The sequence below is a fragment of the Cebus imitator genome, unplaced genomic scaffold, assembly GCF_001604975.1.
Source record: "Cebus imitator isolate Cc_AM_T3 unplaced genomic scaffold, Cebus_imitator-1.0 Scaffold606, whole genome shotgun sequence".
Taxonomy (NCBI): domain Eukaryota; kingdom Metazoa; phylum Chordata; class Mammalia; order Primates; family Cebidae; genus Cebus; species Cebus imitator.
The window spans coordinates 534,499-550,910 of NW_016107921.1; the positions used below are offsets into that span (position 1 = coordinate 534,499).

Consider the following 16,412-nt stretch of genomic DNA (forward strand, 5'->3'; position numbering starts at 1 on the left):
AGCACTAATGAAAGTAGCCAGTTTTATATAAATAGTATTTATTATTTTATGATCATTTTATTTAGTTTGCTATGTGCAGATGTTTTCTTCGCTAGAATTTAAGTGGTATGAAGGGAGGGATCTTGCTTGTCTTGTACAGCATTATTTTCCCACTGTAACTCTCAATACTTAATGGCTCAATGAATGAAAGTAAGCTTTTAGGATTGTACATTTTAATCCCATTAGTAGATATGTGGTCACTATCATTCTATTTTGTACATCTTACTTTTTGTAAGACTAAACCGTAGATTTTAGTGACTTAAGGAAAAGAAAAGGGAAAACACTAAAAGGAAAAGCCTTAAAATCAAAAGACCTGGTTTTAAATCCCAATTCTTCCATGTGAGGTCCTCAGCTTCTTCCTTTATAAAACATAGATGGTAATGAGATGTCCTTCAAGTCTACAGTGGATCTGAAGGAAGGACTGTTATTTGCTGTGAGATCAAGAAGAATGTAACAGAAATGTCCATTAATCCACATACAAAACAGAATGCCCAGTGTTTATATGGGGAAGCTGCACAGTCGCAAAGAGAAATTACACTAAAAGGCTTCAGAGAAGATAATTTTAAAGTTTTGGTGGCAACCAATGTAGCTGCCCATGGTTTGGACATTCCTGAAGTTGACTTAGTGATTCAATGTTCTCCTCCTCAGGATGTTGAGTCCTATATCCATTGCTCTGGATGCACAGGTAGAGCTGGACGGACAGAGATTTGTATGTGTTTTTATCAACTAAGAGAAAGAGATCAACTAAGATATGTGGAACAAAAAGTAGGAATTACTTTTGAACGTGTAGGTGTTTCTTCTACAGTGGATTTAGTTAAATCTAAAAGCTTGGATGCCATCAGGTTTCTGGCTTCTGTTTCTTATGCTGCTGTCGATTTTTTCTAACCATCAGCTCAGATGCTTATAGAAAAGAAAGGGGCAGTGGAGGCATTGGCTGCAGCTTTAGCCCACATTTCTGATGCATCAAGCTTTGAACCACAATCTTTGATCACCTCTGATAAGTTTGTCACCATGACTCTGAAAAGCCTAAAGGCAATATAGAATGTCAGCTGTGCTTAGAAAGAACTTAACAAAAAGCTGAGTAGTAATGCAGTGTCTCAGATTACCAGAATGTGCCTTCTGAAAGGATATATGGGTGTTTGCTTTGATGTTGCTACAACTGACTCAGAAAGGTTACAGGCAGAGTGGCATGATTCCAACTCGATAATTGCAGTGCCAGCCAAATTATCTGAAATTGAAGAATATTATGATGGAAACACATCTAATTCCAGAGAGGAGTGGCTGGTCAAGTGGCCACTTGGGCCAGTCAGGTGGTCAGATGGTCGAGCTGGTGGCCAGTCAGGTAGAGTTGACAAAAGAGTCACTCAAGAAGTTGACAAGATGGTAGAATATGAAGTGGGCATAGAAATCAATCAAGAAGTGGGGGCCACAAACAGAGTTTTGACTAAGTATTTGATAGTAATCTACCAGTGTGAGGTTTCCTATTTCTGCCTATCATGTACATTATCCACCAAAAATTAGGTTATCATAGTTGAGTTATGTGTCTGCTATTTGCAAAGAAGTTGGTCATATTTTCTTAAAAGGTATTTCACAAGAATGGTTGTAAACAAATCTACGTATCCAGTTATACCTTTGAAAAAAAAAAACCTCTTTATTGTCTCTTTTCAAAAAAAAAAAAAGAAAAGAGCTCTGGCTGAGGAGGAAGTCTATTGAGATGGTTGGGGGGCCTCAGAATTTTATTTTTGGTTTACACTACCTCGGTTTAAGTCCAAGCCCACCATTTACTAGCAATATGATTTGGGTTAAATTACTTCACCTTTTTGGACCATGGTTTCTTCATAATGTTTTGAGTATTAAAACAAGTTACTACATATAAAGCACTTAGAACAATATCTGGCATATAGTATGCATTCAGTAATATTACATGTTAATATCAAGCTATTCAGTTTTCTTTTGTTTCAAAACATAAAACATTAACAAAACATTATCAAAGACTTCTGTTGGCAATATATTCCTATTTTGTATATTTAGTGTATACTCTGGTTTATATATAGGTGCATAATTCATATTATCCACATGTGTATAGACTAATATATATGGTTTATGTGTATGTATATAAGCATATGCATTTGCAAGGGCAATATGAAAAAAACATTTGAGGCAAAATACATCATATAGTTAAAAAAAAAGGAAATTGAAAAATCTTTGGATCCAACCTTTCTTCAGGATAAAAGAATATAATTACCCTTTCAAAAGATCTTCACTTTGAAGTAGTTGATAGTCCAAGTTTGGGCCATTTGCTTTGCTATTTCTGTTGGCTTAGTATTTCTTTCAACATGTGTCCTTTATAATACATTCATGCAATAAGAAATACAGAATTCTTGAAAACCCAGTACAGTATCAGTTTCTGCAGTTTGGAGGTTTCTTGCTTTCTGGTCCAAAGTTTTGTAATGTCAGTTTTATGAGGTAGTCAGTTAACAACTTGCCAGAAAATAAAAGTCAGAGGCTTATTTTCTTAAGCATAAGTCATCTTTCCAAGGTAGTTAGCGGGCACGTATCCTTTCTGCCCTTGAGCTTCAGCTAACCACCACTCTTTATTGCCACTTAGGTCACAAAACCTAAGTATATGAACTCTCTGGTATTCCTGAAGGCTGAGTTCATGGTCACTCCGTGCTTGAAAAGCATGAACTGCATAGAAAATCTAGACAAAGAAACAAACGACATTATTGGAATTGGAACATGAATATTAAAAGAAACATCATAAGGGTTTCCAAGCTTTTAGAACCGAAGCTAAAGTTTTCTTATTTTTCCAAAGTCACATTGTCCAACTCCTTCTATTGGATGTATTTGGCTAAAATATGACCCAGGCGAGAATGGAGTGAAATAGATATTCTTACTATTCTGTTAGGAGGACTCTAAATTGTCCATGCTTGAAAGCAACTTGGCAGCTTCTATTAAAAGATTTGCAATAATGTTAAAATATTCCTTGTGAATCAAAATAGCTTGAAGAATCTCTTCTACAGAAACATTGGCAGAAATTTTTGCATAACAGTGTTGCTTCAATACCCATACAAATGTTGAAAAGTGGGAGAGTAGTAGGAATAGCACTAGAAGTTAGGCAAGAGGAAAATAATTAAATCCCAGACCCTTATACTAAGGAAATTTGTAATCATTAAAACAGTGCTTTCTGAGACTAATAACATGGGAAACACTTATGATAAAATAGCCTTTAAAAGAACATAGATGTACAATATAAGTCTAATATTATTATTCTTTCTTTGGTACAATTATAGCTGATTTTCATTTTTACTTTTTTGTTTAAAATGTATTTATAATTTTAAAAATCATTTTGTGGCCTAGAATAATAAAATACTTTAGTCAAAAGAATTTTTCTCTGACCTCAAAAGAACACTTCATAATCATTAAATGCATAAGAAGCCCCAAAATAAATGTTTAGTTATTCTTCCAATAAAATTGTAAGATTGATAATAAAAAAAACAGTTATGGCATAAAATAAGGCAATTGGCTAGCAACATTTATTCCCATTCATTTATTTAATGAAAATTTTTGAAGTACCTACTAAGTGCTAGGTATTATTTTATTGGAGAACTTATAAGTCAGCTAAGAAAAGAAAATGCCAATGAACAAAACAAAACACATCAAAACAGCAAGAACTGTACACATAGATGATACATCAGCTAATGGTGAGCTAGATTTTGAAAGAAGTTATCTTTCATAAATGACAAAGCTGACAAGGGATGAATATGACATATTTGAAGATACAGAGACAAATACATGAAACAAAGTATAGGAAAAGACAAGCAGATTAACTCTCAAACTTGAAGTTCAATAGATAAAGGAAATCAAGAGAAATAAGGTGACTTCATTACTTCATTAAGCAGGAAAAGAGAGTGGACAGCGTGGAGAGGAGACTATAGCTGTAGCTGAAGTTGTTATTTAAATGTTAAACTGTTATTTAACTTTTGGTGAAATGTTGATTCTATTGATTGGTATATTGATTTATCAACTAATATTAGCTGCTCCCCAGGGAAAGAACCACATTGCTGTGGTCTGAATGTTTGTTTTCCCCAAAAGTTTATGTTTTGAAAGCCTAATCCACAAGGTAATGCTATAAAGAGGGGGGGCTTTTGGGAGGTGATTGGCCTTCAACTTCATGAATGGGATTAGTTTTTCTTTAAAGAAGCCCAAAAGAGACTCTTCACCTCTTCCACCATGTGAGGGCCCAACGAGAAGGTGCCATCTATGAGCCAGAAAGTTGTCCTTCAGCAAACACCGTATAAACTGATGCCTTGATCTTGGACTTCCAGCCTCCACAACTGTGAGAAATAAATTTCTGTTGTTTATGAACCAGCTAGTTTATGGCGTTTTGTTACAGCAGCCCAAATGGACTAAGACACATATTTAAACTTTTCTTCATTGACCACTTTATGGTACAAAGTAGGAATTCAAATATTTATTAATTCGACCTAACATTTAGTAGGAATATTCAAGTATTTACTGAAAGGCATGGACATCATAGAAGAGATCATCTTGTATCATATAAGATACATGCAAGAGATTGATGAACATGGTCAAATTATTACATAATTTTTTAAAGTGAAGAAAATTAAAAATAGTATAAATTTTTTAGCAGTGGAGTGGTAGCAATAATAGACATCTTTTATAGAGATCATGGCAGCTGTATGTTAAATGTGCTTTGTCCTCAACAACCCTGTGAGTTGTGTCTTAGAGAAGAAACATTTTTAATTATGTTAATTGGTGCTGCTATGGCCAATATTTTCTAACTCCAAATTCTGTGCTTTGTCCATTTCCCATAATTCTTTACAGACCAAACTCTTATTCTAGCAAGTGTGTACAGAGTGTGCATTGTTGCAGAGAGGGACTGGAGTCTCTAGTATATTGTAGATGCTGTTGTTTTGTTGTTTAAAAAGTGAAAACATTGAACAGATTCACAGGAGCAGAATGGAGGTTTTGGTTTGCAGAACTATTCAGGAATGTAACGTACTATAATACACTGAAACATCTGTAAGAGCCTGCATTCGTGGTTGGTAATCATCTTTTATAATTTTTATAAATAATGCAGCTATAGATTTTTTTAGTAGGTTGGATTGCCTACTAATAGACCATTCCTAAGTATTTGTGGTAGTCTTTCACTTTAGCGGAATTCTCTCAAGCGAAATATAAACTCTTCCATCTAGATCTGTTTGGTATGAAATTATAGTTTATATTCTAAACATTAAATATATATCATCATGAAATTGTAAATTTAAAGTACAAAATTATATAATTTCAATACTTTAGATAATCATGACCCAAAATTTATTTGAGATAAGCACTTTTTAGTTTTTATATAATTTATGTTAACTGGAGGCATACATTATGTACTCAAAACAGAAGTAAGCTGCTTTTAAAGAGACAGCAGTCAATTTTCAGTCTCTTTTTTAAGTCTCTTCTTTAGTGTTTTTAGTCTCCTTAATGTTAGACTACAAGTTATGAATTTTTAACCTGTCGTGCATTTAAGAACTGAAAGATTTCTCATTATCTTCAGTATTTTAATTGTTTTAGCCTGTATCTTTCTAACCTTAAATACTAATATGTTTTGGTCCAGGCACCTTAATTACAATATTTTCTACCACGTTTACTTTTTTTTATAACACTGTATTATTGACTCATACCTAATTTATTATCCACTGCTTATAACCACCAGATCTTTCCCTGTGGTAACATTGCCAGTTCAGTATTCCCTTATTCTATATGTGTGTATTTAATTTTTCCTTCCTTAGTGAGCCACATTACCTCTCTTCACTGAATATCATTTTATTTTTATCCCAGTTCTCCAATTAACAGCAATGAAAGTCATAATATATGTTAATCTTCCTTTCTAAAACTAAAAGGCTACAAAATCAGCATTTATGGTATTATATATATCTCTGGAAACGAAAATAGTTGTATTTCATTAAAAATGCTCATTATTCTCTCTCACCCTTCAGGAGCAAGCTTTCATGTTCTTCATTTCAGAATTATATGTTTTAATTGCACAAAGCCATTTTGATGTAGAAAAAATTTTAAATAAAGTTAAGCAAAACAAAATGAAACAAAAACCCACCCAACTGCTATTAGTACCTTCTTTACCTTCCTCCCATCTTCCTCTCTTCTTTCTTCGTTCCATTTTTGTTTTTACCTACCTACCCTGAAGTGGTAATAAAAATGGACTTATAGTATACATAACTTTGCAACCTGTTTTTCACCTCATACTATTTTTGAAAATCTCTTCATGTTAATAAGCCAACTTTTTGAAGCACTTCCTAAACAATGACACAGTAGATGTGTAGCATCATCATCATCATAGGTAGCTTTGGAAAATGTAAAGATGAAGGGCCAGACTATGAACATGGGATTGGTAGCAAAATGACTATTTTTTTAGAAGTCAAAAATTATATTTTTAATATTACTTACGTGGAAAAAGAAAATAGCACTGATTCTCAGACATCGAACTGCCCCCCAAAACTAGGTTTTAGCCATTATTAAACCTAGTGCTTTTTGAGAAGTTCCAAGGACAAGATTCTGCTTGCCAGACAAGGCATCTTAGATACCCTGGAAGGCAGAATTCTAGGATGGACCCCAAGATTCCCATCCCGTCTTATACATGTTCTACATAATCTCCTTCCCTTGATTGTGATTGGAACTTCTTAATATGATGTGCTATTACTCCTGTGATTAGGCTATGCTACATAGCAAAGGTAAGGAGATTCTGCAGAGGTGCCTATTAAAGTCCTTAAGAAATTGACTCTGGGTTAGTCAAAAGAGGAATTATCCTAGATGGGCCTGACCTGCTCAGATGAGACCTTTAAAGAGGATTCAGCCCTTCTCTGAAGAGAGATTTGAAGCCAGAGAGATGCTTACCTACTGACTTTAAAGAAGCAAACAGCCATGTTGTAAACTGCCTATAGTGAAAGCCATATGGCAAGGATCTGAGAGCAGCCTCAGGTTGTTGAGAGCTGTCTCTGGCTAATTGCAAACAAGAAAAAGGAGTCCTTAGTCCAACTGGAACAAGAAACTTAATTCTGCCAATGACCATGAGCTGGGAAGAGAACTCCCAGTTTCGGAAGCTGTATTGTACACCTAGATTCCAGCTACCTGAGATCCTAAGGAAGGCACCCAGCTAAGATGTGCTTGGACTTCTGACAACAGCCCCTGAAAAATATGTATTGTTTTAAGCCACCAAGTTTGTGGTAATTTGTTATGCAGCATGGAACACTAATGCAGAGCATGCCATTATCATTTGATGGATAAAAGGAAAGAATGCATTAGAATGGGAAGGAATATTTACTTGAATGCTTTTTATTCTTTGATATAGCAAAAAACAGAGTGAAGAATTTAAAAATTAAGATTCTTGGTGTAAATCAGTACTGCCAGGTTGTGAATATCCATTAGCTCATACCCATTATTCTACAAAGGCTCCAGATCATAATTTAGAGGCTCTTTTTTACAACAATCTGTCTTCTTACTTAAGGTGAAGAATAGATAAGCAAGTTGAACCTCTACAGCAGTGATTTCCAACATTTTAGATAAAATTTTCTTTTAAAAGTCTGTTTCAAAAAGATAAATTTATTTTACCATAGATGTGTACATATGCAAATAAGCACAATATTTCCAACATATTTGAGGAGATTCATGAAATCCCCCCAAACTCATTAATAGACCACTTCAGGTCTTAGCGTCCAGGTTAAAAATTCAGCTCTAGTATAAAAATCATGAAGCCACTAGAATCTAAATTAGTTTGAAATTGCCTACATATGAATGGTATTCAGGGCCCCAAAGATACCCCCTGAGTATGAGGTAGAGGCCACCTGTCCTATTTGTCAGTGTCCACTAGAACCATCAGTAAAACCAGACTGCATCCTCTAACACCCAACACCCCTTGGCAACATGCTATAGCAATCTGGAGGAAATAAAAAAAAAAGTGCTGCCACAATAGGAAGGGAGAGGGAAATAAATGATAACTAAAAGTGGCATCCAATTAAGCCAGTACAGGTTTTAGCTGATGTTTCTGATAATAAAATCGAGAACAAAAGTCTAAATAGCCACACAGAAAATTGCTTTGTAAAGTACCACAAATGTGAGATATCACAATATTTACTGTGTTCTCACCGTTGGTAAAGAAGATATAATATTCTTCCACTTTTGGTCACATTACAGGGATCTCTGTAATGTATTAACTGATACTATTATACCACAAATACAGAAGTTAATCATTTTGTTCTCCCCACAATTTCTAAAAGCCAACAGAATAGAAACAGCCCTCCCGCAAGGATTAGGAACATGATATAATCCTTTCTCTCTGTTTTCAATGAAATATTATGCATTATGTGTTACAGGAGGAGTCTGGAAACCACTGGCCTGTGTGTGTCTATTGGCTGGCATTAAGACATTAAGGGAAATATTTCTATGCAGCCTTTTCTTCTTTTCTCACTTGTACTGAAGTTTTCAACAGATGCATCTTCTTCCTCATCTTGTAGTAAGTTTATTGGGACAGATTTTATTCATGCACAGGGTTCACCTTCAATTTGAGTTGGGTAGTTTCTATTCTGAGGGAAAGTATTTTAGGGATTCCATGTGCTACAGATCCAAGATGCATCTTCAATCCAGTTTTATTGGTAATAATACTTATATATACTTATATTTCTATTCCTGATGCTATGCCTATTTTGAATTGGTTCCAAACCCAGAGGAAAAAGAAAGCAAATAACACTTCATGAAGACATGCCATTAATATATTTTTTGTTTTGAGCAAAAAATATTATCTCATTTTTTCCTCTCTTGGTAATGGAAATCTCTAATGGACCTAATTCACATGATATATATTGATAGGATTGCTTGGAGAAAATTGCTTTGAAGCACCAGCTAGTAGGAACTAAATGCAGTCTCATGCTACAAAGACCAGGCAGAAAGGGCCCATGTGAGGGGCTTAGAGCAAAGTCCATGTAGAGCCAAGTAATAACTAGAACTCAACATCAGGCCAGGTTTAGAGTGTCTTGACAAATTTGGCTCTCAGATTTCTGTTCATCTAGGTTACTGGGACAAGGCAAAGTCTGACAGGACATTTAATCAGGTACATAGATTTCACTGATAAAAATTCGTTAGCATTATAATGTGTCTTCTAGAAACTTAATAAACAACACAGTGAACAAGTAATAGAGAAATAGTGTTTTGAAACTTCAAGGCACAAGGGCAATAAGAACACATAGTAATGTCCAGACAAGTTAAGAGTCAGTTAGGACTAGGAGAAAATGTTTGCAAATTAAAAATTTGATTAAAAAAGACTTGCACTCAAGTTTATAAATAACTCTCACAATGGGAAAATAAGAAGGAAAATGACCCAGTTTTTTAAAAATAGGCAAATATTTGAATAGACATTCACGAAAGGTAATGGCAAATGAGCACATGAAGAAATGTTCGGTACCATTAATCATTAGGGAAATGCAAATTAAAACCCCAAAGAGACACCACCTCATAGCCATTAAGATGGCTACAATATAAAAAGACAAATAATAACTAGTATTGACAAGGATGTGAAGAAACTGCAACCCATAACCCTCATACATTGCTGATAGGAAACTAAAATGGTGTGGCCACTTTGGATAACAGTTTAGCAGTTTCTTAAAAATTTAAAGATGAATTTATAAAACCAGTAAGAAATTACACTTCTGGGCGTCTACTCAAGAGAAATTAAATCCACACAAACACTTGCATACAAATATTCATAGCAGCATAATTCATACTAGCCCCAAACTAGAAGTTACCCAAATGCCCATCAACTGGTGAATGCATTAACAAAATATATTCACAGAATGGAGTATTACTAGATAATAAAAAGCAACAAAATGCAGATACATACTACAACATGGAAGACTCTCAAGAAATTTTGCTAAGTGAAAAAAACAGCTGTAAAACACCACATATTGTACAATTTTGCTTATACAAAAGATACAGAAAAGGCAAATCTGTGGAAACAAAGTGGGGTTAGGGATGGGAAATAGGAGTGACTACAAATAGATGCAAAGGATTTTTTGGAGTGAAAGAAATGTTTTAAAATGGAATTAAAGTGAAGGTTGCACAACTTTGTAAATCTAAAAGTCATGAATTATACATGGTTGAATTTTATATGAATGGTTGAATTTTATGATATGAAAATAAGGTCTTGCTTGATAAGCTGCTTTTGAAAAAACAAACAAACAAAATGCCACAAACCCAAAAAAAAAAACAGTCATGAATTGGACAGCAACCAATAACTATTAATGAAATAAACTGAATAGATACCACATTTTTGAAGAGCAGTATGGCAATGTCTATAAAGACTTTACATGTATATACCTTTTGACCCTCTAATACTTTAGGAATTTGTTTTACACTTATATGCCCATATAAATGAACAAAAATAGATGGATAAAGCCCTTCCTTGAAATATTGTTTGAAAATTTTTAAAAACCCAAAACATTCTACATGTCTATTATTAGGGTGATATATAAATTATAATATATCCATGAAAGTAAATACCGTGCAGAACTTTTTAAGGAATAAGATAGCTACTTAGGTTTCATTGTGTCTAAGATATATTGTTAAACGAAAAACTATGTACCATATATGATATCTTTCCTACTGGTATAAATGTGTTTGTATATGCACAGAATATACAAAGGATATACCCAAGCATTGTCTCTCATGAGTAGGACAAAGGGAGAAGAGACTAAAAACCTTTACTTTATTATTATTATTATTATTATTATTATTAAAGACAGGATCTCTCTCTCTGTTGCTCAGGCTGGAGGGCAGTGACATGATCACAGCTCACTGCAGCTTACAGTCTCGACCTCCCAGGCTTGCATGATCCTCCTAGCTCAGCTTCTCTAGTAGCTGCGACTACAGATGTGGGCAACCAGTCTTGGCTAATTTTTTTGATTTTTAGTAGAGATGAAGTCTTGCTAATGTTTTCCAGGCTGGTCTCAAACTGAGCTCAAGCTCTCCTCCCACCTCAGCCTTACAAAATGCTGGGATTACAGGCATGAGCCACCAAAACCAGCTTACTTTTAATTTATGTATACTTTTCTACTATTTTAACTTCTCTCTATATCTATATCTATATCACCTCTATAAAAATAAATTTAAATAAATTATTAATACAACACTAAAGAAAAAGCAAGTTAAATAAATAAAGGTATTAATTAAATAGTCACCACTGGGGAAGGAACAATTAAATATACTGAAACTTTCTGATATAGCAAAAACAAATGCTGCACTATAATTAACTTACTATTTTGCAAAAGATTGTACCAGTAGCCTTTGCATTAGTGCAATGAGGGAAATACAGCTCTTAAGAGTTTCAGTATAGACCAGCCTGACCAATATGGTAAAACCCCATCTCTACTGAAAATATGAAAATTAGCCAGGCATGGTGACATGCGCCTGTAGTCCAGCTACTCGGGAGGCTGAGACAGGAGAATTGCTTGAACCCGGGAAGCAGAGGTTGCAGTGAGCCAAGGCTGCACCACTATACTCCAGCCTGGGTGACTCTGTCTCAAAAAAAAAAAAAAAAAAAAGGTTCAGTATATAGTGTGTGGCATTTTATACATGAGATTAAAAAGGCCCGATTACTAGATAGCTCAATGAAGATATTGCTCTTAGAGGAATCATGGACAATTTCCCACATGCTATTGATGGCAGCAATCTGTTCAGTATTGAACTGCTTTTCTTTGATGGGGAAGTATAAAAAGACACTTTGCTCTAAGTATTTAACAGCAGGGTAGTAATAGTGACAGCTCCTATTTATTGTGTGTCTACTTTGTGCTGGCTATTTTACATACATATTATCTCTAATCTTTTGCTTCGCTTAGGGAAACAGGCTCAGGGAATTACATTTTTTGCAAAAAGATCCACTGAAAGTATGTGCTAATAGAGCCAGGTCTTCTTGATGTCAAAGCTGGCACTTTTCCACCAAGTGTTACAGTCATATAGAGTAGGGTAGAGAGAGTCTCTTTCATGATTTGAACAGCCACTTATTTTTAAATGAACGTTCGAATTTTTACCTGTTCGTCTACTTCTTGAAAACTGTCAACATCAGTACCATTTGTTTCAAACTTTCCACATGTGCCACTAAGAGATGAGCTGCTATCACTAATGCTGCTTTCTGGGGTGCCTGTGGCACTGTCACTAGCTGGCCGTGAAGACACAAAAAGACTGATGTTTTCAAAATCATCATCACAGAACCTGTTCTCGGCATCCATTCTCTGCATTTTTGCTGGATTGTAGGGTTTTAGGAAGGAGGAATAAACATATCCTTTCACATCTGGATAGGAAATAAAAAGAAAGAAGAACCAAGGTCATGGGTATACTCTTCCCAAACATGTGCTCGGAGAAACTACATAGAGGTCTCTCAGAAAATCTCAGTTTAAAGAAGAGTGGTAATCTGAGGGAAAACTTACTTCCTGTGTCCACAAGCCACCTGCTTGTACTCCCCAGTGGATCTCTCTGTTCTATCACAGCCACCAACTCTCCTTCCAGAAGATTGATGTCATATTCTTGTGTAGCATTGCACTTGCGCTTAGCTTGATAGAGTTCCTCTGCACTATATGTGGATAGAAGTTTGGAGCGATGAACGTCAGTTTGACGTGGCATTTCTGGCTGGGAGAAATAAGGAGAAGTTTTGGTTTAGATATATTATAAAATCCTCATGGAGTTGGTAAATATTTTTTCTCTGGAGATTTTTAAAATGTAGAAGTCATTTATTTTTGGAGGATTATTTCAAGGTACAGGCATAGAGCAGGCAATTATTACTAGTGAAAAATTTCTCTAGTAAGCACTGGAGGGCAGTGTTGTAGAGAAGAAAGAACAAGAGGCAGAGGTTCTAATCCCTCTTGGATGTTGCACAACCATTTTTAACTCTTTGTGATTCTGTAGACAACCCCTTGCATATTAAGCACTTGATAAATAATATTCAATTAAGTAAATTGTACATGTACATGTCTTTTTCCGTGAAATATCATCAGCAAATTAGACAAGAATCGAGAGGCTTATACTCCTCCCCAGCTTGGCCCCTAAGAGACTTTGAGAAACCCACTTATCTCTGGAGCCTAATATGCCTTATGTAGAAAAGGAAAGGGCTGGACTATATGATTTATCTCTATAAAATCTTATTCAACAAATATTTATTGAGTGTCTCCTACATTGTGACAAGCACCATTTTAGGCACTTTGGTGATGCATCATGTACAAAGCAGAAAAAAAATCCATGATCTTATGAAGCTTATGGTATAGAGGATAGAAATGTACAAGAAATTCTACACATATGTAAATTACAGGATATTAGAATGAGGTAAGTGACATGGAAAATAATATGATACTACGACTTGGACAAGGCAAAGAAGTGAAAGTCATCACTGTCATGAATGCTGCCAAACTCACCATAATATGCACAGGCTTCTTCTTTTCAAAACTGAGTTTCCTCTCAATAAAGGTGGCACTGTTGTCTTTTACACAATTCAAATTTTGAACCTCTTCTAGTACTCGATTCTGAATCTCAGAAATGCTTGAAACCAACAGTGGCACCTATAAGTAGAAATAATATGGCATTGTTTCCAGACAACTAGATAATCATATCAGGTGTTAAATTTATTGAGTTGTTATGAACAGTTGAGTAGATGTATGATAGTTCCATTGTGAAAAGTTAGGGCAACTTTAGAACTTCTAGATAAATATGGTCTAATTTACTGTCTCTAGAAACCCGCCAAACATGATAAAAATAATTTTAAGTTTCAAGTCTAAGTAAAAGATCAGAAGAGAAAAAATAGCAATAAAGTCTTGGAAGAAAAGCTCAGGAGGTCATGGTAGTAGGTACCTCCCTTATGGTGGGTAGGATGGTGGCAAGGAGAAAGCAGCTAAAAGAGGGAGCACTGATTAAGAGGCTGTGCTGGTTTTAAAACAAATTCTTCAACATTGCTTCCTATAAAGAAATGGAGTTTACATCCTCACCCCTCAAAAACTGCATAAGCCTGGCATGGTGGCTCACACCTGTAATCACAGCCAAAAGGGAGGCTGAGGTAAGAGGATTGTTTGTGTCCAAGAGTTTGAGAACAGCCCAGGCAATGTAGCAAGATCCTGTCTCTCAAAAATTTTAAATCATAGCCAGGTATGGTAGTATATGCCTGTAGTTCAGCTAATCAGGAAGCTGAGGCCAGAAAATCACTTGAGTCCCGGAGTTCAAGATCAGCCGAGGCAACTGGTCTCTACTAAATTTTTTTTTTTTTTTTTTTTTTTTTTTTTTTTCTGTTTTTTTTTTTTTTTTTTTTTTTTTTTTTTTGAGACAGTGTCTTACTCTGTTACCATGCTGGAGTACAGTGGCAAGATCTCGGCTCACTGCAACCTCCAACCCCTGGTTCAAGCAATTCTCCTGCCTCAGCCTCCTGAGTAGCTGGGATTACAGGCACATACCGCTACACCCAGCTAATTTTTTTTTTTGTAAAGTAGAGACAGGATTTCACCATGTTGGCCAGGATGGTCTCCATCTCCTGACCTCGTGATCCACCTGCCTTGGCCTTCCAAAGTGCTAGAATTACAGGCTCATGCCACCGCACCTGGCCTGCTATTAAAAATTTAAAAAAAAATAGCCCAGTGAGGTGGTGTGTGCCTGTGATCCCAGCTCCTCTGGTGGCTGAGGCAGGAGAACTGCTTGAGCTAGGGAGTCTGAGGTTGCAGTGAGCCGAGATCGTGCCACTGTTCTCCAGCCTGGTGACACAGTAAGACTCTGTCTCAAAAAAAAAAAAAAAAAAAAAAAAATTTAGTGGTGACCAGTTGCCTAGGCTGATCTTGAACTCCAGGGCTCAAGTGATTTTCTGGCCTTAGCTTCCTGATTAGCTGAACTACAGGCATTTACTACCATGCCTGGACCCAGGAAGTTGAGGCTGCAGTGAGCTCTATAATCACACCATGGCACTCCAGCCTAGGTGACAGAGTGAGACCCTGTCTCAAAACAAACAAACAAACAACAACCAAAAAAGGAACAAAGAAAAAAAATACACAACAGCTTTCTTGCTCTCTGGCTTCCAATGGATTCAATCAATCCATCAATGAGGAGCACCTGTAGGAAATTAGAATGGGGGAAGAAAATGAGATAAGGATATTTATTTTCTCATTTTTCTTTCTATAGTATTGACAGAAACACAGCTCCTATCAAGTCACCCTCTTCACGCACCTCTCTCTCTACACATTGCAATGACTGGTCCCTCCCCATATTTCTTTAAACCTAGGTGTTGTACCTGCAACCCATATTCCTGCCCAGGGCATGGCACTATTTCTAAAGGTTTTCCTGTACCATACTCACATGTTTATAAATAGTTTCTCTATTAAAATTTTCTCCAGATGCCTAACTTGAGTACATTATGTTTTTCCTACTGGAATCATGACTAATACATAAATCATATACTTTACACACTGAATATGAACTCAACCAAATTATGATATAACTGCATTGAAGGGGGGAATAGAAAGAATATGTCTGACTATAGAAGATGTGACGGTATAGAGAGAAGAGAGAGCTAAATCCTCATTTTTCATAGTGGAATGTATTATACCTAAAATGTAATAATAATGAAATGACAACACAAGAGTATTATTTTAAAATATGAAGGTAAATACCAAGAGAATCATCTAAAAGAGTTGGAAAGTAGTTACTACTGAGGCAGGAGAAATGGAATGAAGGGAGAGAGTGAAGGACAATTGTTTTTCTTCATCAAGCCTGAATACTTGAATATGTGCATGCATAACTGTAATAAAAATGAAATTTAAAAATAGATCTTTGAATTCTTCAAAAAATTAAAAATAGAATTACCATATGATTCAGCAATCTCACTTGTGGGTATATATCTAAAATAATTGATAGCAGAATCTTGGAGAGATATTTTTACACCTGCGGTCATTACAGCATTATTCACAATTGCCAAGAGATAAAAGCAACCAAATGATCACTGACAGATGAGTAGATAAACGAAATGTGTTGTTTTATTTTGTTTTGTTTTGGTTTTGGTTTTGGTTTTTGAGACAGAGTCTCGCTCTGTCACCTGGACTGTAGTGTAGTAGCAGCATCTCGGTTCACTGCAACTTCCACCTCCCAGGTTCAGGTGATTCTCCCACCTCAGCCTCCTGAGTAGCTGGGATTATAGGCGTGTGCCACCACACCCGGTTAGTTTTTGTATTTTTAGTAGAGACAGGGTTTCACCATGTTGGCCAGATTAGTCTTAAACTCCTGGTCTCAAGTGATCCCCCCGCCTCAGCCTCCCAAAGCGCTGGGATTACAGGCATGAG

General features: G+C 35.8%; 1 protein-coding gene and 1 pseudogene across 1 annotated transcript in view; one reads left to right on the plus strand and one right to left on the minus strand.

Moving 5' to 3' along the window:
- The first annotated feature begins 179 nt into the window (after nucleotides 1-179).
- On the plus strand, nucleotides 180-2,288 carry LOC108294839 (annotated as a pseudogene).
- ARHGEF38 (Rho guanine nucleotide exchange factor 38) overlaps nucleotides 2,024-16,412 on the minus strand; it is a 134,338-nt gene continuing 119,949 nt past the window's right edge. Inside the window, exons 11-14 of the mRNA XM_017516818.2 lie at nucleotides 13,518-13,661; nucleotides 12,540-12,738; nucleotides 12,144-12,403; nucleotides 2,024-2,740 (exon numbers count right to left, since the gene is read on the minus strand). Coding sequence (XP_017372307.1) covers nucleotides 2,555-2,740; nucleotides 12,144-12,403; nucleotides 12,540-12,738; nucleotides 13,518-13,661 — 789 coding nt within the window. The 3' untranslated portion in view covers nucleotides 2,024-2,554. The remainder of the gene's footprint in view (nucleotides 2,741-12,143; nucleotides 12,404-12,539; nucleotides 12,739-13,517; nucleotides 13,662-16,412) is intronic.